The 24,386-nt window shown below is 35.3% G+C and overlaps 2 protein-coding genes across 3 annotated transcripts in view; one reads left to right on the top strand and one right to left on the bottom strand.

Moving 5' to 3' along the window:
* The window catches only part of LOC111061903 (transient receptor potential channel pyrexia), a 32,608-nt gene extending 22,877 nt beyond the window's left edge, over window positions 1-9,731 (bottom strand). Inside the window, exons 1-6 of one of the 2 annotated variants that reach the window (XM_039439111.1) lie at window positions 9,462-9,731; window positions 7,810-7,938; window positions 5,986-6,171; window positions 3,928-4,112; window positions 2,109-2,385; window positions 484-708 (exon numbers count right to left, since the gene is read on the bottom strand). In XM_039439111.1, the coding sequence (XP_039295045.1) occupies window positions 484-708; window positions 2,109-2,385; window positions 3,928-4,112; window positions 5,986-6,171; window positions 7,810-7,938; window positions 9,462-9,641 (1,182 nt within the window). In that variant the 5' untranslated portion in view covers window positions 9,642-9,731. The remainder of the gene's footprint in view (window positions 1-483; window positions 709-2,108; window positions 2,386-3,927; window positions 4,113-5,985; window positions 6,172-7,809; window positions 7,939-9,461) is intronic. The other variant, XM_039439110.1, reaches the window with a different exon arrangement.
* A 1,910-nt stretch (window positions 9,732-11,641) lies between these two features.
* LOC111043564 (anaphase-promoting complex subunit 10) lies at window positions 11,642-21,736 on the top strand. Its single transcript, XM_022328547.2, has 4 exons — window positions 11,642-11,768; window positions 14,108-14,232; window positions 14,573-14,735; window positions 19,969-21,736. Exons 2-4 carry the CDS (start codon window positions 14,112-14,114, stop codon window positions 20,252-20,254), a joined length of 570 nt encoding a protein of 189 aa, XP_022184239.2. The 5' UTR covers window positions 11,642-11,768; window positions 14,108-14,111; the 3' UTR covers window positions 20,255-21,736.
* Window positions 21,737-24,386: the final 2,650 nt, after the last annotated feature.

The following is a 24,386-nucleotide window of genomic DNA, read 5'->3' as shown; positions in this document are numbered from 1 at the left end:
GAATCTAGCTTCTATAGTGCAATCAATAAGTGTACATATCAATTAAACAATAGCAGTTAGAGTTTCTAATGAGAAATTCCATGTTTTTTTTAAGTAATATGTAAGGATAGAAAAAATTAGCTTATCAGTCTTTAGAATAGATGACAATAGAATTGAGAAAAAACAAACAATTAGAATGAAATGAACAATCATCTCAACAGTTGAGATAAAGAGTTACTGTAATATATAAACAGTTAATATATAAACTGTTTCAATAGTTTTTCCTGATGCAAACTGTTTTTGTTTCTCTTGTAGACTAAACGTCATTGCTACTGTACGATATCTAGTATTGCTACTTGAACAAATGTGTTGTAAGTCCACTTAAATCCTTAGGAATCAATCTCTCAAGTTACCGTATTGAAGACGGAAAATATGACATTATGATGGTGTTAGATATTGAATAAATAAATAAATCAATATATGAAAAGAAATAGATAAACTTACACAAGAGCAAGGATCACTCTTCTTTTTTCCATTGCTGCAGATGATTTTCGAGTCGAGTAGTTCGATGAGGAATTCCCTGGGTCGCGGAATATGCTGGTAAATAGCATAGATAACGGAGAATCCTTCCTCAGTCTCAGCAGCCAGATCTCCTCCATTGTTGATAAGCATTCTCAGGCACTCTTTGTCACTCATGTAGGCCGCTTGGTGAAGAGGTGTACATCCGTTCTATAATTCAGAAATAGCTTATATTTTATCGAATGAATTGGAGAAATTTATTGAAATAACTGTTCAAAATCTTCGAATACGGTAAGTCAATATTTCAAACTCATGAGCTTTGATGAGCATTTGCATTTGCATAAAAGTACTCAGGGATACTCTAACATCAAAATGGGCTGCTTTTAATCATGTAGAGCAAATATAGAGAATAGGCAGATATCTAGGGCTTCATGTAGTACATAGGTTTCTAATAGACAACTAGAGTACAACCATTCCAGAATCAAGTTTTGGATCATTAAAAATAATAATAAAGCTGTTATTGAAATAACTGTTGAAAATGTAAACCTATTTAGATAAATCAGGATAGGTTTTCAAATACGCGAGTTTTGATTTACATTTCCAAGCATTCATTACTGTATTATCAACCGATTAAATAGATTGCTCTATATGTAGTGCACCTGTTTTAAATTTGAGAAATGGATATTTTTTTATTAGAATACAAATCGTAAAGATTTTTTGAAATTATTGTGATTTGATTTGCTGCTCTAAATTAAAATGAACGAGAATGTCAAAATGAAGCTTTCATAAAAACCTCAGACATTAAGACATAAAAATTTTGGGAATTTTATAGAAAAATCATGTCTTTTTTGTGTTCACGCGAAAAAGTAATTCTACAACTGAATTCTCCGTTGATTGCCGTAGGCTGTATACCAACGATTGTTATCTTATTCTATCAGCCATATATTATAGACTTTTTCACATATTTTTCAGATCAACAATCAAGAACATCAGTCAGATCTTTGATAAATATATGATAGAACACAATCCCTACATAACTATAATATGGAATATGGAAAATTGACTGCAGGTAGCATCGCTTTGATTATCAATGTTCCGGCGTAACCGAGAAAACACAAAATCTCTACACAACTAATCAAATTGTTTGCTGATAATCATACCCTGTTAGTAGCCTTATGAGATATTGAACTACCGGTACCTACTCAATATTCACATATTTTACAATCACATCTTGTTGCATCTTGTTTTTACATAGTTGTTCAATGATATCATTATTCAAAAACATCACTCTGACATAACAAATGAAAAATCCTAATCCAATCTATTACAGTAATTAATCTTATAAAACATATCAACATTTTGTTTAATTATTTTTCATCGATCAAAAACATTGTTCTGGCAGATGAAAGATCCTAATTTTGTAACTTCTAATATGATCTAGGTGATTTAAAATCGAATTAAACTTCAACAGTTTGTTCTACAAGGTTTGTTTTGTCCACAGTGCCTAACTTTTAGTGCTACTTTAATGTTCAAATATAGTAAATAACTAGTACCACAGTAATATTATAAAATTTCTAATTTTGTTCTTGTTTTTTGTTGAGTGTGCTCACCCGATCAGGCATATTGACAAAACTCCTGACTTCGCTGTGACTCTTGATGAGCTGTTCGATGACGTTGGGTCTGCTGGACTCGGCGGCCATATGCAGGATGTTCTTGCCGGTCTTCTCATGGATGGTGGATGCTTTGGCGCCGGCGTTGAGCAGCAGAGACGTCGCCCCCACAGAACCCAGCTTCACCGACTGGAAGAGGGGCGGCAGAGCATCCCCCTTCGCCAGTATGTTCACATCTGCACCGCTCTTCACTAACAGGTCCACTATTGCTTCGTATCTAAGCCACGTTAACTGGTAGATATTCAAAACTTAGAAAATTAATTTATAAATTCGTTCAATTAAGGAATGTCCTTCCTATCTATCAATTAAGAATGGTATTCTTGGCACTGATACAGTCAATTATCTGCTATGGTATTGTATCCTGGGGAAGTTGTGGGAGTTAAATTTTGCAACCTCTCATAATTCTTTATAAAAGAATAATAAAAATATGTTTAAAGAGACCCATAAGATATCCAACCGAAGTATTGTATAGAGAATTTGGCGTTTTTAGTGTTGATACCCTATTTGAAATAAATCTTTTGAAGTTTGTGTATTTAAGACGTTCAGAGTTTCCAGTTATGGATGAACATGTATATTCCACTCGTCGAAATCTTGCTAATAAATTAAAAGAACCCTTTACAAGAAGTAGAGTGGCCTCCTTACATGCTTTTGCTAAGGGACCACGACTTTTCAATAAACTGAAATCAGATATATCAGATGCACCCAGTTACAATTTGTTTAAGAATAGACTTAATCGCTTCTATGAAGAAAAACGTTTAATAGAGGTGTAATATTATTTACATTTTTTTGCTGTCTTCATTCAAATGTAATTTATTGTTAAAGATTCATAATCCCATCTTGTGAAAAGCACACTGATTATTGTATAAAATTTACTTTATTGTTTGATACCTCATAATTGTTATTGTATTATAATTAAGTTGACTCAACTAGAGAGCGAGACGTCCCTCAACACAGGTTTAGCCTAAAGAGGGATGCACTGTGGTTTTTTCTGTTACATGCTTAATATTATTATCTATGTTCAATTATTATGCTTAAGGTATGTATTTGTATTACCAATTGTAATGTTCAACCATTATGTTTAATGTATGTATTTGTATTACAAATTATTGTAAAAATGCAGTGAAATAAACGAATTATTATTATTATTATTATTAGATATGGTTTCATTTATCATAATGTTTTTCATACGGGGTTTAAACGAACAGCTGACATTTATCTGCATACGGGCCTTAGTCAATAACCCGACAACAATTGACGATCTGGCCGCACCGATCACACGCACTACCTCCGTAAACAAATAGCCATAGTGCATTCCGGTGACGTCAGCACAAGTAGGGCTGAGGGCTCCTACACCAATAAAAATTTGTTGATTTCAGCTGATCTATATCAGCTAGTGTTTATTTCATTTATTTATTCTTCATTTATTAGTGTAGGAGCCCTATCTGTGCTGACATTACACTCAAACACCTATCATACACTACGGCTTTGTTTACGGATCGAGGTAGTGTCACAGGGCGTTCGGTGGGGATGACAAGCGTTTCGGCTCTGAAAATCACACCCTTCCACTTGTCTTATGATAATATGTGATCGGAGGTTGGAAAATGACCCTCGTATTTCGCGATTATTATTATATTATGAGCAATAGAATTCCTAAATACATAGTTTAGTATATCGCGTTAGTATCAGTTTAGTATATAATTATACAGTTAGTTATTGATTATCGATCAGTGATTATAGATGATTGATTGTTGATAGTAACCTCTGCAACTGGATGCGAATGTTGATGGGCAGCCTGATGCCAGCCAACTGGAGCGGACTGCACTCATCGGAGTCGAGGGTGTTGACAGTCGCTTTTCTGTCCAGCAGCAGCTGAACACACGGCACGTGATTGATACGAACGCACTGGTGCAAAGGGGTGCGGCCCCACACTTTCGGCGGCTCAAACTGCAAATAAAAAAAACAATCAGAATCAATCGATCAATCATTCATTTACTCAATCAATAGACACTGCTGGAGCAACGAGGTGTGGGCCCCCTGTGGGTTGGGGGAGCTTTGAGTCGATCATCGTACTCAAGAATGTGTTGAAAACCAGAATTCACCCACAGTATCCATGCTTGTCGTAGGAGGCGACTAAACTGGACCTCAAGGAAACTCCAGAAGTTGCCTTGCCTTCAAACCCACGGGATCTGCCCCATCAGGGCAGTCTCGGAAGGGCGAAAAGAAAAACCCAAGAGACCAGAGATAGGTGAAACTCTAGGCACAAATGTGGGTCAAGAGGTTGAGTCGAGGTTGGCCGGGCGCCCTAGAGTCAGTTTGGCGTCCCCTCTCTCAGCGGAAGGACCTACAAAATGGCCAGGAGTGGAACTCACGTAGGTCACGAGTTTGTGGGTGGAGAGGCCAAAACTCACCACTGCTCAAAGAAGGGCGGCCATTTAGGAAAAACTTCTTGGGAGAGGTGAGGCTTTTGACCCTGCGAAGTTTCGGAGGGGCAGAAGAAAAAACTCAAGAGTCCAGTGATGGGTGAAAAACCAGGCACAAATGTGGGTCAAGAGGATGAGTCAAGGGTGGCCGGGCGCCCTAGAGGAAACTTGGCTGCCCCTTCTTCAGCGGAAGGACCTACCAAGAAGGTCACAGGAGTGGAACTCACGTAGGTCACGAGGACTAATATCAGTCTGAAGAGACTGCCAAGCATATCACACTGGATTGCAACCAGGTGGTGGATGGAATGTTAGTATAGGGAAAAACTCCTGGTTCTTGTAAAGGACATTTGGTAGGTTTACCTAACTAACATACTACTCGGGAACACAATAAGCTTATCGGTTGACGTGTGGGGTTCTTTGAACCTTTGGATCCTTGAATCCGTCCCTTCAAAAAAAATAAACAATAAACGAGGTGCGGTCCCACAGTTTTGGCGGCTCGAAGTGCAATCAAATAAACAATCAGTCAATTAAATAAATACTGGTGTGGAGGGATGCGGTCCAACACTTTCGGCGGCTCAACTACAATCAAACAAAGGCGTCAAGAGGTTCGGATATCCTGCTGAGGTACCCTAAAATCAGAATAATAGAGTTTGTTTACATCTTCACGAACTTGCCCAAGGATCCCTGTTTTCGCGACATAAGAAACCCTACTATTTACATCATGATGATTACGTGATTCTTTTAAACATCACTGCTCAATGAATTTTGACTTGAAAACAAAAATTTACTATATGCCTACATAAATAAATTAACAAAATTGATAAATTGATGAAGTTAAATTCCCACATATCAGTATCAGTGGAAGTGGCCGGCACAATGAAAATATGATTTCCATGAGTTTTGATTCGACATCTCATCCAGCACGGCCGAGCAAGTATGAATAGGCCCATTAGATCTTATGGGAATGGAATATTCTCACAGTACCCTAGGTTGAACCATAGAGAAAAGATAGAAGATATCTCATGTTATAGAGGTCGTTTATGTTCTAAATTTCAAGCCGATTTTTTTAACTCGACCCGATTACTGTCGACTACTGTCCATTATTACTGTTTTGGTCGGGTGAGAGTGTAAAAGCTTAGAGAGACTACCAGCGTAACATAGCTACACGAAAAAGAACTTCTACGACTGTCCACTTGAGTTAACATTGAAATTTGGAACATGAACGCCTTATATACCATGGAATAGGTCTATCTTCATATGCTATCACATAGCTTCATGGAAAAGAAATACTACATACGGCTATCAGCTTGAGTTAACAGTGAAATTTGTATTGTAGGTAATATAAAGACCATTGAATATCTTCTTAATGCTATTTTTTTCTCGATGGTTGAACTGACCTTCTCGGGCAGCGAGAGTTCCTTCTCGAATGGCACGTTCTCGATGGCAATGTTGTCCTGCACCTTGAGCGTGCAACGGGTGTTAGGATTGGCTCCCCTCTCCAGCAGGAGTCGCACCACCTCGTGGGACCCCATCGAGGCAGCTTGGTATAGGGCGGTGCGCCCGTATCTGTCCGAATCGTGCACCTGAATCGCATCAAAAATGCTTCAATCAACAGGGTTATTCCAAATGATGGACCTATTTAAAAAACATATCTAGTTACCGAAGTACATAAAAATTGAAAATCAAAGAGGCTTATACCCTTCTTTCAACTTTTTTTAAAGAAATGAAACTTTATTTTTTGTTAAGCCGCGTACAGACATGAGCGTCACGAACACGCGCATTTCACTTTTCATCAGTTGATGCTATATGCTTCTGTATCAATGTGCTTCTGTATTATACCTTTTTACTGTATGTTTCTGTACAAATACAGATAGAATGAGATTAGCATCAGCTAATGAAAGTGAAATGCGCGTGTTAGTGGCGCTCAAATCTAGATGCACCTTTAGAGATGAAATAAAATAAAGAAAAGGGTACTTCAATATTTAAATATTGTTCTGTAAATACGAGTAGCCTTTCCAAGAAAGAGACTACCGAAGTACTATTATTCAAAACATAAATCGGTGGGATCGAGTAACTCTGAAGTGAACATCAGTGAGGAGGATGAAACTATATATTTCAAGTAGTTGGGGCCAGAATTGAATTTTTCTATTAGAAGATCAGCGATTAGAGGATGAAGGACTCCATCCATTGTCTCAATTTGAACAAAATCTGAACAATCTTTATACCAATGGAAAGAAAAATTTCAAATCATTTGGAAGTGAATAATATTTCGAATACTTGCTGATTACGTAAATCTTGTTTTCAAATATTAAGAAACTTACTTATTTTGAGAAAGGTGTCCATAGATTTTCTATTCAGATGCTCATTTTAATATCTGAATTTAGAACACTGGTTCACTGATGACTTAAACTTGACATCACTGAGATTGATAAAGGTATAACAACAGAAACTGACAATATCAAATGAGCAAGTAGCTTTGCCAATTTAAAGGAATGTTATTGAACCTTTCAATAATGATTGATATATACTTTATCATATTAAAATATGTTTTAAGTTTTTTATTTATTGTGATACATTCTGTGATTCATTTAGAGTTTGAAATCAACCTTCGAAATTCAAAATTTTCAAATCATTATTCCTGGACCGAAAATCAAGTGAAGAAGCAGCGTGTGATTACATAACTTTAACTTTTGGCAACATTAACATTTTATCAAAATTTTTGGAAAGAAATAGTACAGGCTTAGCCTATTTTTTCTCCAATGTCATAATTGTCTTCTGATTATAGTGTTCTATACAATAAATGAATGACCTATGTACAATATTTGGACAATTTGAAACTAAATTTGGAAATATTGAAGAAGTTTTGGACAATAGCCTGTATTTTTCTTTTCCGATCGTTGTATTGTTTTTGCTAACCTAATAAATAAATGAAAAAAAAATATATTTTGGATTGCATAAGATTCCGCTATCCCTACGGCACCTTCTTTATTTCTTACAGGCACTTGAAAATGGCCTTACCTATTGCAACATATCGTTTAAAAAAATAAAATAATAACAATAAAAGGCATGAAGTGTTTCATTTTATTAGATGAGATAATATTATCATTTATTTTTAGAAAAGGAGCTATCAACACTGATGAGATAATACATCAAGTACCAGAAGAATAATAATTTTGTTTATTGTTATACTATTTCAGTGGTTATCAACTTGTAGATCTCACCCTAGCGCCATGCTCGATAAGAAGTTGTACAATGAGCAGTTTGTTTGGATTGTTGGGCAGCGATGCAGCCAGCTGCAGAGGTGACAGCTGCAGAGTCCCGCAGCTACAGTTCACCAATCGCAAACTGTCCTTCAAATCGAAAACAAATTCAATTCATTTCAATTCTTTAATGCCAGAATTTGACAATGCAACAAATCAAGGTTAATAGATCAAAGAAAATAAATAAAATAAAATTAACTACCGAGAACTAAGAAACTAAAAATTGTTTCAGGCACCACAAGCAAAAGAAAAGTCTTCCACCGCTGGTGGCAGCAAAAAGTTAATAAAAGTCCGATTCAAAATAAAAACTAAAAACAAAATAAAAGTTACAATGCAAAATCGAGTTGATGACAAGAAAAAATACTTTACTGCAAAAAACAAAAGAGTGATAACGAATTTTGAGAGAGAGAGAGAGAGAGAGAGAGAGAGAGAAAATATTATAAATATTGAAATAAAATATTACTTTTTATTCCCAATAAGCTTGAGACTTTACATAGGTACTGTAAATTATAATACTATATTCCACATACTATCCTATTATATTAAGCGAGCAATTTCTGTATTATTCATATATCTGGTTATTTTTATATCTGGTTATATATGTTTAACGGTTCTCGAAAACGGCTCGAAACGATTTTCACAAAATTTGGAACATAGTAGGTTTATGATATAAAGATTCGATTGCACTATAGGTCTCATCCTTGGGAAAACTCGCTGAACGACATTAAAAGGATAATAATATTCATCCTTGGCTGAAACAGCTGTGGATAGTAAAAAAGTGAGTGAGCGAGTGAGTATGTGAAAAATCAAAATATCGCATCCCCGAAATTCATAAGATGGCTTATAGCCAGCTGTGAAATACACGATCATTTTAGAGAATTGTGTTCTGTTTATCAATAAATAAGAATAACGAGCGAAGCTCAGTGCCTCGCGATATTATTTTATAAAATATCACTTTTCATTAAGAATACAGTATATCTTCTACCTGTTTCTCTATTCTTCCGCTATTATGATTCTACACACAGTATGTTTGGGAAAGGTTGCTTTCCAATGAGCTCTTGCTCGATTTTTTTAACATGATAAAAATCGATGCCTCAGTTTAGTTCAGTCAATAGTCAAATTCGTTATTACTCGATTTTTTTCAAAAACAACAGTAGATATGATATTCAAAATAAATAGGGTAGTTCAATAACACTACAAATAATCAAGCAAAACTTGGTTGTAGGCTATATTGTTTATGTCATGTCAAGGCTCTATTATTATTTTTTTCATTAAATGTTCCATTCTTAGTGGAATAGAATAGAGTAGAGTTTCATTCCTTCACGAGCGAGACCATATTAAGCGTTTTTTAGGCGTTTCTAGGATTGGCAGAGCAGGAAGCTCTCCGGTTGGTTGATTGGGTTGGCGATTGAAAAACGCCTAATATGGTCTCATCTTAAATATACATAATATAGGCTACAATCAATATTGTAAACGTTGAATATGAATTGAATAGAATTTTATGAAACTATGCCTGATAACTTTGAACACATGTCTCATTGAGAATATATATCAAGGAGAGAGCAATGTTCAAGGATAAAGGATCATTCAATTTTTATGTATAAAATGATTACCTTGCTCTGAGTAACAATCGCTTTGGCGCGACTATAATTCAACATTTCAATGGCAGACATCAGATCATTGACATCTCTGACCAGCATATCGTAGTAAAGACGTTGCGATTGCTGACCCTCAGGCTTTTCAGGCGCTGGCTCCTCTATCTTGGGTACTGGAAGTACTAGAGCTTTCTTCATAGTTTTTGAGTTGTCTGTGAATAATTAAAAATTAAAGGAATGTGTAAAAATACACTAATTTATATTGAAATATATCATACCATCACTGTTTTGTCAGTCATATTTCAATAGCAATTCTACAAAATTAAGTCAATTTGATTTTTTTAACTTTTTTTATTCTCTATAAACTTAATAATGGAGATGATCAATGCAGTATGAGTACAATACTAATGAAAAGACAGGAATACAGCAAATCGATAATAAAAAACTTTTTAAAAATGAAGTGTAAGCTTCATTTACAAAATGATGTGGAGAGTTTATTTTCAAAACTAGAATATATATGAATGATATTTCATTGGATGAATGGATGTCTTCTTTCTATCTTGGAAATTGTGTGAAGATAATTATTCAAAATGCATGAGCTGTTTTCGTATAATGTTCATAAGTATGTAGGGAAATTTATAAAATGAAATTTATGAGTCTGCTAATTGCTTGGAATGTGCATCAATTATTTGTTATTCTTTTCAAATGAGGGAAAGTGGATTAGAATGTTAATTATACCTGTATTATCTGAACTAAAATTCCTTACTCTGTCATATTATGCAAGTTCCGACTCAGCAAAATAATTCATTGTTTATTTTTTTCTTAATTACAAATATGATGGTGCTCCAAACAGCACTTTTAGTCCTCAGATTACCGTACTTAAAATGATTTATTCTTTTAATGAAGTAGATGAGTTATTGTGATTTCTTTACACAACGTGTAAAATTGTATTGTTCTATTATATTTTTATAATTTGCAATATTGTTGTGATATACTCTAATTTTCACAATTTCTAATTATGTGTAATGTATCAATTGGAAGAATAAATGAATTTATTATAAATGAACAGAAATAAAATGAATTCATGTAAAAAGCAAAAACATTAACAAAAATTACCTTTTCCCAATTGAAATATAATAAACAGTTCACAGAGAATTATTACTGGTGTTTTCTATCAATAATCTTCAAATATCACAAAGCCCCTGTTCAGCATCGTTTGAAAAACCTAGCAAAATAAAAGAATCAAAACATAGACCCATATAAGTTACAGAACTAAACTAGATATATTTATTTTAATAATAAAGGAACATAAATTAATATCGAACCTTCACAAGACAATCTAAAATAAATTCGAAAAATACTATTGACTGGTAGAAAACAAAACTGAAATATTATTTTTATCTTGACCGCAAATAAGGAAACCTGATGTAACTTACATTGTGGTAGATAAGAGCTCCTATCACATAGAACTATATGATTCCTGTTTTTTCGTTGAGTTTTCTATTATTAATAACATTTTTTTTCTGTTGAGGATATATTTTACACTGCAATATAAACCCAAATAATAATGTAGTTTTACCATAGTGAAATGGTAGTAGCTCAAAAAGGGAGCATAATATAGAATATATGCATATTTAACCAGACAGGTATTCAACTTTAATCCAATGATTTCTGATTTTGATCTCTTGAAAAATACTGCCAGAGTACTTTGGCGAAATGCAAATATACTGTTTGTGCATTTATTCAACGTTTTAAATTAATTTAAGCGTACAGTATTCTTGAATATTATAGTATCTTCTCAATAAAATGTTATCTTTTTTCAATATAATAATTTACACTAGTATAAATAATATCAATTCAAGTGACTATACTAATAATTAAAATTTAACATAATGCCATAGAAAAGAGAAAACTTGTTTATTCACTTTATGATAAAAGGCTTGTTGATATTCAAATTAAAATTTGACATAGAAAAGAAACCATTAAAGCAACGCAAGCCGTTACTACCAGAAACAAGCAATGCTTATATGCTTATCCTTTATCTATGTTATTACTATAATCATAAAAGCTGAAAATGATTCTAAGAAAATTATACTAATTTAAAAATTGGCGCTGTCGGGAAAAAAATCTGAGGGTTAGCGCTACCTGTGGAGAGGGACCACAAGTAAAACTCCCGCTCACACTCAATCAGCTGATTACAGGAATTTAGACAATTAGACAGATTTTTGAGGTTATGTTGTGTGACGTGATCTGAAAAATTTAAACCTCATTATTTTTTAGTAAAAATTACTTTGGATGAGTATGAGAATTTAAATAAATTGACGAGTGAGTACTTCTTCTCTAATTTTTACCTATTTTAAACAAAAATAGATTGAGGCCAAACACGGCTTGTTAAATAAATGAAACTATTTTGAGATTATAGTCTTGTATAATCAGTTCATTATTCAAGACTCAACTGGATATATTTTTTTAGCAAACATTTTATTGCATATAAATATGAACCTAAAGAAACATATATTATTACAATAATTGATCAGAATTGACATTTTATTGTTGAGTCTGTTGTTTCTATTTTAATACAGATATGGTAGGTACGGTAATAAACTGTCTTCCTGTTTTGTTTATGTTATTCAATTGAAATATTGTGTTAGAAGCTTTGAACAATCTTTTATATATTAAGTAATTTATTGATTAGAATAAATTCATAAAATAATTATTCATCTACAGAGATATTTAGATACGGTAGGCTAATATAGTTATATTTGATTTGGTTAATACAGTATAATAAGCACAGAAAAATCAAACTCAGTTTTCTTCACAATATTTATGATGAAACTGAATGTGTTTCCTTTGCATTTATAATACGGTAAGGCTACTTATAGTTTTTTACTCCGTGGAAGAAAGGAGATCCTTGCACCATGAATAGCTACAGACCTATATCTGTCATTCCAGTGTTTGCCAAGATCTTTGAGACTGTAATGAAGATGCAGCTGGTTGAGTTCTTTGAAATCAATGAGCTTTTCTCTAATCTGCAACATAGTTTCAGAAAGAATAGGTCAACCGTGACAGCAGTTTCTGAGCTTGTTGAGAGGATTCAGGAAGCTTTCGAGAAAACCAACTGCCTGTCTCTGACATGAGTAAAGCGTTTGACTGCGTATCTCATTCAATGCTTGTCCAGTCTCTACACTGGATAGATGTCATAGAAATTAAAAAAAAAAACAAACGTTCATAAAATTTACACTATCTAGATGGCATGTCAAAGAGACAAATAAAACGACTGATCTCTTCTTCACTCAAGGAATAGAGTGGAAGTTTAAGGAGTTAATCTCGAAGCACATTTTTAAATCGGTTTTCTTCCAATTCACGGAGACACAATGGGAGCCTGTTGAATATTTTCAGAGTGCGTATTGGAAAACTATTGTGTGATCTGGTCAATCGCAATTGTGGCAGGTCTACATCATAACGTCTTCATGAAGTAGTGATTGGCAAGATCGAGCGATATGGTATGAGTGGTGCTGTTCTCCGGGCTCTCAAATCGTACTTGAAGGATCGAAGACTGGTCATATCCATTGGAGTTGTCTATAAATCATGGTGCCTGGTATCCCTCAGGGTTCGGTTCTGGGACCTGCATTATTCTTGATTGCAATCAATGACCTTGATCTTGAGGGTAGGGCACTGAAGTTTGCTGATTATACCACATTGATTTCTTCTGGCCCAGGTACAACAGGAGGCTGATTTGCTGTTTGATGCTGCTGGAGGGTGGTTGGAAGCAAATAAGTTGCTACTGAATGTGGAAAAGACACAAAGATTGGTCTGTACACTGAGTCGCAGTCAGGCCATCAGTGCTCACAGTGTGTCTCTCCTTGGATTCACCATCGATCCACGGCTCACCTGGGAGTGCCATATTGAGGGCATCTGTAAGAGGTTGTCACGAGTCACCTATTTGCTTAGGAAGTTGACGCAGTTGGTGAGCAGGCCCTACTTGCTGGTAGTGTACCATGCGCTTTTTCATAGCATCCTGAGCTATGGACTGCTGCTGTGGGGTCGTGCTTCTGCATGTTCCTTTCGCATTATTACCTTTAGTAGATTTCTGGATCATTGTCGACCTCTCTAATCCAAAGCTGTGTATGTGCAAGCGAATCTTGAAAAGTTTAACACGAGGAGTGACTTCCATGGTCACGACACTAGAAATCGAGGTCTCATCAATGTGCCATACCGCCGTTTGTCAAAGACCCGTGATGCATTTCCTGCATTAGCCTTGCGGATCTTCAATAGGCTGCCGGGGGAAATGAAGAGGTTGAACACACCAGCATTCAACCTGAGACTTGAGTGTTGGCTTAGGAGAAATCCGTTTTATTCCATTCAGGAATATTTTCTGGTAGACTTGGTAGGCCTTGTCTGACGTGTACTGCCATCGCGATTGTTGCAAATAATGTGATAAATGTAAAAGTGATGTATTTTGAACTCTTGACGCAACCCATCCGGCATTGCTGGTATTGGTGAAGAGGAAGGTAATTCAGGTAATTCAAATATAATAGAAACTAAATTCCCCTAAACATAATCTCTAGAAAAGTGCGATATAAAGACGCTACTCTTAAAATAATTAATATTTTAATTTTTATATATATTTAAATAATTGAGTAATCTATTCTTTGATATTTTAGCAAAATGAGTCACGTTCAGACTATTGGTTCGACAAACGATACTGATCCAATCAAAGAAGATTCTGAAGGAAAAGTTAGAGAAGTTGGCGGACAAGCTATTTGGAGTTTATCGTCTTGTAAACCAGGTATATTTATGAGACAAGTCTTTTTTCCTAATAATATTTCATTTTTTAATCCATTATAATAATTTCATCTGATTTATTACAACTTGCATTTATATTATACAAGTTATCGAGTTAATTAATTGTTAAAATTTGGGACATCCAATAGAACAGCTAGTGGTAAGATCATAGTTTTTCATCAATAATGTTGGTATTTTAAAAGCAAAAAAAAAAAACGATGTTTTGAAAGCCGAATGATAGAAGATTAAAGAAGTGTAAAAATATAACAGAATTGAAGAAAGTAATTTATCATTATACTATAAGTCTTACGGTATAGAATTCTTATATGTGTAATTTTTTCAAGGATTTGGCGTTGATCAACTGAGAGATGATTGCATGGACACCTACTGGCAATCAGATGGACAATTACCGCATTTGGTAAACATTCAGTTCCGTAGAAAAACCACTGTCAAAGAAATTTGCATCTACACGGACTATAAATTGGACGAAAGCTATACACCAAGCAGGTAACTCGAGTTTCAAAACTAATATCTCGTAAAATTATTATTCCATATAAAAAATCATTGGTGGTACTGGAAAACAGTTCAGTATGCTTAGGATACTTTGCAAATGATATCTCTTTTATAGATACTTTGAAACCACTTTTATAGTGTCACTGTGATAAAGCGTTATTAAATGTGTGGTCTCTTAAATGAATTTATAATCAAATTCCACAAGTAAGTTCCACTTCTGAGGTAATCAGTATCATTACCATTACCTTCGTCACAAACTACAACAAAATTAGATAAAATAATTGAGATTAAGTAATACAATTCAGGAAAGATAGCATAAAAAGTTATAGGGCGTTTATGGGCGATAGCATGGTATAGGGTGCTTATGTTCCAAATTTCACGGTTTTATCGGCTAGAGTCAACAGTATAGGCCACGAGCTATAATATGAACCTCAACCCCTCAAACGGTTAAATAATGGTTGGCGTGGTAGGGATGAAGGGGTGGGAATGTCTCTCTCGCACATATTCTCCTCTCACTCTATATTCATACGGCCAGTGTAGAAATTAAAATACTACACTCTCTTTTTAATTTTATCAAACGAGAATAATTTAGGGGAATAACATAATGACGATTGACGGCAACATATTTGCAACTACGATCAGACTACTGCTTATGTGTATAATTATTCAATTGTTTTCAGAGTACTTTTTCCTTTATGTAAATTGTGAAATTCGATGATTTTTTTTAATTCGTCAAAACAGCTGTTCTACAGATGAAATATCTTGACTATGACTGTGTTCTTTTATAAACTGCTCTACCTACCCACGGTATATGGAAGAAAAAAGTAAAAACCGTGTACCTACCTACCTCATGCACGAGAAGGAGGTTACCAAGTCCATTTCTCAAGGATTGGGTGGACCCTTCATTAGTACCCCAGGAAAAAGACTCATGTCAGTTGATAGAGCTAATAAATAACTATACAGGGTATGGATTTGAAAAAAATCGGCTCGTTAGAGCCGTTTTTGAGAAAATCGTGAAAAACATGGTTTTTTAGTCATTATCCGCCATTTTTCTCAAGAATATTACGGAGCTCCTGGAATTTTCCCAGAAATGAGACTCATGTCAGTTGATAGGGCTTATAAATAGCTATCCATGGTATAAGTTTGAAGAAAATCGTTAGAGCCGTTTTCGAGAAAACCGTGAAAAACATGGCTTTTTAGTCATTATCCGCCATTTTTCTCAAGAATATTACGGAGCTCCTGGAATTTTCCCAGAAATGAGACTCATGCCAGTTGATAGGGCTTATGAATAGCTATCCATGATATAAATTTGAAGAAAATCGTTGGAGCCGTTTTCGAGAAAACCGTTAAAAACATGGTTTTTTAGTCATTATCCGCCATTTTTCTCAAGAATATTACGGAGCTCCTAAAATTTTCCCTGGAATGAGACTTATGCCAGTTGATAGGGCTTATTAATAGCTATCCATGGTATAAATTTGAAGAAAATCGTTAGAGCCATTTTCGAGAAAAACGTGAAAAACATGTTTTTTTAGTAATTATCCGCCATTTTTTCCGCCATCTTGAATTGAATTTTATTGAATTTCTTATTGTCGGGTCCTCATGGTATAAGGACCTTAAGTTCAAAATTTCAATTCATTTTTGAATTGAATTTTATTGAATTTCTTATTGTCGGATCCTCATGGTATAAGGACCTTAAGTTTAAAATTTCAAGTCAATCGGTTGATTAGGAATGGAGTTATCGTGTTCACAGACATACACACATACACACACACACACACACACACACACACACACACACACACACACACACACACACACACACACACACACACACACACACACACACACACACACACACACACACACACACACACACACACACACACACACACACACACACACACACACACACACACACACACACACACACACACATACACACACACAGACCAACACCCAAAAATCATGTTTTTGGACTCAGGGGGACTTGAAACTTATAGAAAACTTGAAATCAGGGTACCTTAATTTTTTTTGGAAAGCAATACTTTCTTTACCTATGGTAATAGGGCAAGGAAAGTAAAAAACAAACTGTAAGTTAGGCCTACTGTAACCGCGCTGTGTTTTTTGTTTAATATATTAACCAGTTATTTGTAACCATTCCACTTTGCTTTTGTGTTAAGTGTTAACTTATTTTTAAAAAATGGCAGGTAATATTAGACATTATTCATACTCCGAATTAGCTGACATGCATTTAATGTATGGAATGGGACACTGTAATAGTACTGAAGCAAGACGTTTGTATCAAGAGAACTTTCCTAACCGAGTATGTCCAAGTTCAAGGTTTTTTGCCACTATTCATCAACATCTGTCTGAAACATGTTCTTTGATATCCCAAGAGCACATTTATGCAGGCAGACCCCGATCTACTATGACTGTTGAGTTAGAAGAACAAGTTCTAAATGAAATTTATGAACATCCAGAGAAGAGCTCGAGAGAATTGTCAGTGCGGTTTAATGTCAATCAATCTATTATTTGGATGATACTAAAATAGCAACAATTACATCCATACTACCTCCAGAAAGTTCATACTCTATTGCCACGAGACTGTATTCCCCGTGCTGGTATTTGCTGATGATTTTTAGTAAAACTTGTTCACCCAAACTTTTTAACCGTTTTATTTACCAACGAGGCACACTTTACAGGAACAGCTATCGTTAACGTCCACAACCAACATATTTGGGCAGCTGATAATCCTCATGCCATCAATCCTAATCTTCCACAACATCAGTTTTCAGTAAACATTTGGGCAGGAATCTTAGGAGATCATCTACTTCTGTTCGAGCTTCCTCCCAGGCTTAATGGCATAATCTACTAGTCTTTAGTACAGTATAAGTTTAATGTCATTTAGATATGCTAATTTATTCATATAAAAAAAAACATTTCATAAAAAACCGAATATTTTATTTGCAATGAGCTACAACTTATGAGTTATTTTTAGTTCTCTCCTCATAAAACAGCAAATTTTTGTGGTGTAATATACTACATAAGTATACATTTTATTCAACTTTTATCAAAATTTAATCTACACAGCTTACATAATTCTTTTCAGAATTAAATTCTCTACAATTTTTATTGAGAAAAATTATTTGTTTACTAGTCATTAAAGAAAATTATTGGGCATCAAACGTAGAAGTCTGTGTTTTTTTACTTAGTTTTTTTGCATATTTCAACTTTTTTCTCAAAAACTACTCACACTACAGCTTCCAGACTAGTTTTATTCAATTTTTCAGATATTTTTCCATATGAATCAAGCATAAGTTTTTCAAAAACTAGTCCCCAAACAATTCAGCATCGGTGTATTTCACCAGAGGAACTGAATTCCGGGCGAAATCTTTCACCCTGTATAGCTCGCTAATGAAGCGTTTATGGATATATGTTTATATGAACTTTTTTTCTTATTTTCACCTCTACTATCACGTATTAAATTATTTTACCATAATTATGAATCACCCTGTATAAAAAACTTCTGCCAGCTGATTGAATCAAAGCACCAGCTTTTCCTACAAGATTCAAATCCTGAAAACACAAGTATGCAGGTTTAAACTGCCCGAACTGTGATAGCCTATAATAATTGAATTCTCAAGACAGAACCCTTCAGGTAACCAATGCCTTAACTTAACAACTGTACTTCACAAACGGTTCAAGGAATACGGGCCACGAAAGAAAAATTCAAAATCTATTTATGTTAAAAAAACATGCAGCCTTGATTCGCAGACCAAAAGTCGACTCACTCTTGTTTGTATAACATGGAGCTAAAAATCATAATATTGTAATTTCATAATATAATAATAACACGAAACGTGATAAAACACACGTTTCATCTTTGCACATTGGAGATCTTCTCGCTTTATCAATTACATTTAATGATTAAATCCGCGATTAGATCCAACTCACAAAATAATATTTCAATAAAATTGCATGGGTTTTGATGTCATGCATGACATTATTAATTATTATATCAATCAATAATAATAATTAGTATTGTACATAATAAGAAAGTGAGGGTGTTTGCTGACGAGAGCAAACTGACCAAACTCTTCCTCCATCGTGAACTGAGTTGAGTCTCAAATAGTGGGAGTCGAAGGTCCATGTCATAACTCACGGTCTCTAGTTCGTTTCTTTGAAGCTATGTGATGCTGGTAGTCTCTTATACTTTGGAAAATATCTCTCATACTTTAACATAATATAAAAATAAAAAATTAAAATCTAAGTACCCTTTTTAAAATTGTTTACTTATTAACAATTTTATTTTTATTTTTTATTCCTATTCAAGAGTAGCCCTAACGGAAAAAGACAATTTAACATAATATACGTATATGTTTAACTGAATCTTATCTAAAAACTAGGAGTGGCCGTAGTCGAGTGGATCAGATGCTGGCTTCATGATTCAGAGGCCCGGGTTCAAATCCCGGCCCGGGCAAGATATTTTCTCGGGCCACTCCCGTGTTTCGGATGGACACGTTAAGCCGTCGGTCCCGGCTGCCTTAAAAGCAGTCGTTAGGTCATGTCAGAGGCCCTGAAATTGATCAGTTGCGACCTGAAAACTCTTGACACCAGACCTGAGCCAGCCAGGTCACTCGATAATATTATATTATATATCTAAAAACTCAAGTCTTAAAATCTAAACATCCGTCTGGCTCCGTTGTCTTCTTAGTTTTCAACCAAATTTTCTTGACGTTATATAAGAGGTTTCCTAATTTACTGACGATAAATCCGAGGTTTTCACAATGTAAATTACTTATAGCTTGGCAGGACCTATAAATAAATGATATTATATCTGGAGAAACCGTGATTTGAGAGTTAGACATAGAACATTCAGAGGACCGAGCATTTGAAGATTTTTACCTTCAAATAACGCATATTGGGACCGAAACTGATCGGTAACGAGGCGGAGTAGAGTTTACAACGACGCATGCTGCCTGGGGCCATCACAGCAACTGACTGATTGAACTATTTTCCGCTAGAGGCGTTAATTGTATTCACATCCTCTGTCATAGTGAAAAGGAAGGGAAAATAGCGGGAATACATAGCATATTTTAATGTCTATTCACGCACTACATAATATTAAGCAGTATGGCATAAGAAAAATAGTTCAGTTCTTACCGATATCCATGTTTACGCTATGGCCGAGGCCGCAACAACCAAGCTACACTGTATTTATTTTCAGAATCTCTATCCGCGCGGGCACCAACTTCAGCGATCTGCAGGAGGTGGAAGTGACGGATCTGACGGAGCCGACCGGCTGGGTGGTGATGCCCGTCAAGGACATTCACGAGCGGCCGATCCGCACCTTCATGATCCAGATAGCGGTGATCAGCAACCACCAGAACGGCCGCGACACGCACATGCGACAAATCAAGGTCAACTCGCCGGCCGACTCGCGAGCGATGCCCTTCCACGAGCATGGACAGTTTGTCACCGTCGATATGCAGCAGTTCTGTCATATCAGGTGAACCCTTGTGTGTATAGATGATTCGACATAATGTCATATTAGGTGAAATTTTATGTATATGACATAATGTTTTTGGACATAATGACGACCATATCAGATGAACTGTTGTGTGAATAGGTTGTGTCACATATTGACGATCATAGACAGTTTGATATCATCGCATCAAACTGTACCGTTTTATAATGTGAAAAGAAAGGTTGAATAACTATTGAGTGATTTGACACAGTATATAATTAGCAATACTGCAATCAGTATTGCCATATCAGGTGAAATGTTGTGTGTATAGAGACCAGTCAGTGACTGCACTATCAGATTAACCCTTGAGTTTGTGGTGGCATAATGACGATAATTGACAGTTTGATATCATCGCATCAAACAGTACTACTTAATAAGGTGAAAAGAACCATTGAAAGAACTAAGGTTGAAGAACTATTGAGTGAAGATTTTACATAGTATATTATCATATGGAATATTAAAATCAGTATTGCAATATCAGGTGAACCATGTGTATGTTGACACATACACTGTCGTGTATGGTGACATAATGACGACCGTAAATAGTTTTGTCTTTGTATTCAAACATTACTGTTCTATAACGTGTAATGAGAGATTGTTGAGTATTAAGTGGCGGTTTGAAACGGTTTATTAGTCCACAATATTATTCGACTTCAATCAATACTACCATATCAGGTGAACCATGGTTACCAATCAGTACTGCCATATCAAGTGAACTGTTGTTGTGAAATGTGAAAAGAGAGGTTGGAATATTATTTATGCATGCAGGCTGTTCACCTGAAGTCTGTGTACATACTTCAGCTGGAATCCCATATCAGTATACTTGTCTGGTTCAGTGAAGATATTATTCCCATGAGCTCTAATAGGACTATTCCCACTCATCCTTGCCAAGTGAGTATGAAAAGTCTCATTAAAACTTGAAGGAATTATATCTGGTTCAGTGAATATATTATTCTCATGCGCTCTAATAGGACTATTCCCACTCATCCCGGCCAAGTGAGTATGAATTGCCTCATTAGAACTCGAAGGAATTATATCTTTACTGTACCGGACGCGTACATCGATTTACTGATATCATGGGGGAATCCAGCTTCATGCATCAAGAACACACGCCTTACACTTCTTATCAGCTGATGCTATACTTATTATATCTGTATCTTACTATATCTCTACATATACAAATATATAACATTTTCAAGCGTTAATAATTGAACCTTTGAAAAATAATTAATCAAAATACAAGGGAATGGATGAAATGATTAAGGTAACATAAAACTGAGTGAAATAATAGAGGCAATAAAAGAATGTTTAAATAAATTGCCGGCCGGGATAACTGAGACGACTAAGGTGTTGCACCCTTCATTTTGCTAGCGCTACCTGGTCGTGGGTTTGAATCCGGCCGGTAGGCATGGACGTTTGATCTTCTCATCAATTCACCCATTCACTTTTCATTACCAACACACAAGCTCATTAGGGCTTCATACGCAAAAAATTAAGGGGGGGGGGTAGTTCCCATTTTTTGCATAGCATAGGTAGATATAGAAAATAGAGCATTGACCTCTCATTGTATCTCTCCAAAAGTTTATCTATCAAAAGCACATAATTATTATATCTCATAGACAATTGACAGAGGGGAAACCTTTCATAAGCATCTGCTGATGAAAAGCGCACGGCATGTGTTTGAGGCGCGTAAGTTTGTACAGAGCTTATAACAAATAATTAATAGTGAGAAAGCATGAACAAACAGGACAAGTTTGTAACAGTTGACTACCATATCATGTTAACAGTTGTGTGTATAGTGACGCGGACATTTCTTCATAATGTCCTACCAGGTGAACAATTTTCTATATTGTGACATGATGAGAATCATAGACGGTTTGTTACCATTGCATTCAGACACTTGATTTATAAGGAAAAAAGAGAGGTTGAAAAACTATTGAGTGACAATTTGACACTGCATAATATCATACATGCAATAATGTTGGTGTTAGAATATATATTGTTTCGGTAACTAAAGGCCTGTTTCCGAGCTCGGGATTCAGCTAAGTTCTAGACTTTCAACAGCTGGAGTCAGAAAAGTGGCTTTCCGAAATGGGGCGTAGTCATAGTCCACGTTGGAGAAAATAGTGTAAAAAAGAGAAAATAGTGTAAAGTTACAGCTATTTTGTCCGAAACGGGGCGTAGTCGTAATCCACGTTAGAGAAAATAGTGTAAAAAAGAGGAAATAGTGTAAAGCTACAGCTATTTTGAATTTTAGTGTATAAAGCATTTTAAATCATACAGCTATTTCGAGTTTTGGTGTAAAGCTATTTTAGTGTATAAAGAGAAAATAGTTTTTAATATTTTGAATTATTTAGGAATGTTCAATTTCGTCAAGGAAAACCGTTTCCAATATTATAGAAATGATAAAATAAAGATTAACATGAAAACTACACCTACGCCCCGTTTCGGAAAGCCAATATTCTGACTCCAGCTGTCTAAGAGCTTGTTCACATGACAGCGATTTACGCTCGGTTGGCAAATCGCTCGGTTTGCCAGCCTCGTACACATGACAGCGATTCATGAGCGGTTTGCGCACGGTTATGATGAATAATTACTAGGTACAACATCTATGTACTCAATCTTTATCACTCTTTAACATACTGCTCTGATCGAAACCACTCGGTTGATTGAAGACATGTGTATGCTCTCATGCCTGCTCTAGTATATCGAGCCGCCCGGCAACCGAGCGGTTGGACTGGAAACTACAACCGCCGCGATTCGCCGGCGACTACTAAAACCGAGCGATGCATGTGTACGGCACCATGTGTTTCCCTATACCTGGCAACCGCGCGACATCCGAGCGTAAATCGCTGTCATGTGAACAGGCTCTAAAGTCTAGAACTCAGCTAAATCCCGAGCTCGGAAACCGGCTCTAAAATTAACTAATGATAAAGCAAACACAAACTTATTAAGAATACTCGGTATGTCAATATAGTGGACATTATTGACAACTTTTGTCATAATGCATGATGTACTGTTATACTAGTACATATATACATATGCTTCTATGTTGTTTAGTCTAATTAAATTATGATGGCGTGAAACAAAACAATATTGTTATTTACTCTTGCTACTTTGGTACAACATGATTAGTACGGAAACCCTAATCGAAGATTGTATAGACAGAGACTGGCCAACGGTCAGAGCGGTCTCACAGGCTACCTGTTGTAGATCTAAATCCTTCAAAGACCTCTGGAACTCGGAACGCCTGACAGCTCTTTGTCAGCACACACCCTTAAGACAATTGCAACATAATGTTGTAAGATGATTATTCAAATGAAATTTGATTGTGTAATAATTTAGGAAGTCACTTATTTGTTTTGAGTCGACTAAAAGCTTTAAACTCTTAATTTGATGTTTTATAACTTCAAATGTTTTATTTATATATAAATGGTTGAATGCAAAATACACTTTATTAGTATAAGATGAATCAAAATGAAAATAAAGACTAACAAATACTGATTGAAATTGTATTAATACTTTTTCACCCAACTATGAAACCATTATTTGCCAGTGAAGTCTACAGTCCACACTTACTCGTATATTATCACTACTTCTAAGGATAACTACAAAGTAGTAGTGTTATGAGAACACTACTTGTATGAATTATTGAGTTTACATAGCAAAAACATAGAATAAGAAGATATCCCATGGTATAGGTAGTCTATGTTCGAAATTTCAAGCCAGTTAACTACTGTCTATTATTACTGTTTTGGCCGGGTGAGAGTGTAAGAACGGCAAAGTATAAGAGACTACCATAGCCACATAGCTTCACCAAAAAGAACTTCTAGGACTATCGGCTTGAGTTAACAGTGAAATTCGGAGCATACACGCCCTATACCATGGGGTATCTTCTTATGCTATACAGTATTTTTTATATGGTAATGATTTAACAGAGTTTGCCTCAAATCACCAGATATTCAATTCCAAGGCTATATAAAAATAACAAACTGTTATGTTTCCCAATTTGAATTAATTTTATCATGAATATCATTTGTATGTACAGAGCCTAATTGGAGAAGTACACATTTCTAACTAGTTCTGGCTATGATATTGTGATCAAAACTACATGGATG

The sequence above is a fragment of the Nilaparvata lugens genome, chromosome 12 (assembly GCF_014356525.2).
Source record: "Nilaparvata lugens isolate BPH chromosome 12, ASM1435652v1, whole genome shotgun sequence".
In the NCBI taxonomy this organism is placed as follows: domain Eukaryota; kingdom Metazoa; phylum Arthropoda; class Insecta; order Hemiptera; family Delphacidae; genus Nilaparvata; species Nilaparvata lugens.
This window is presented reverse-complemented; position numbering and strand designations above follow the sequence as displayed.

Coding starts and splice junctions, on each gene's coding strand:
- LOC111043564 (XM_022328547.2), top strand. CDS start 14,112: ATGAGTCACGTTCAGACTATTGGTTCGACAAACGATACTGATCCAATC. Junction 14,233..14,572: donor TTTATCGTCTTGTAAACCAG/GTATATTTATGA, acceptor AATTTTTTCAAG/GATTTGGCGTTGATCAACTG. Junction 14,736..19,968: donor GAAAGCTATACACCAAGCAG/GTAACTCGAGTT, acceptor ATTTATTTTCAG/AATCTCTATCCGCGCGGGCA.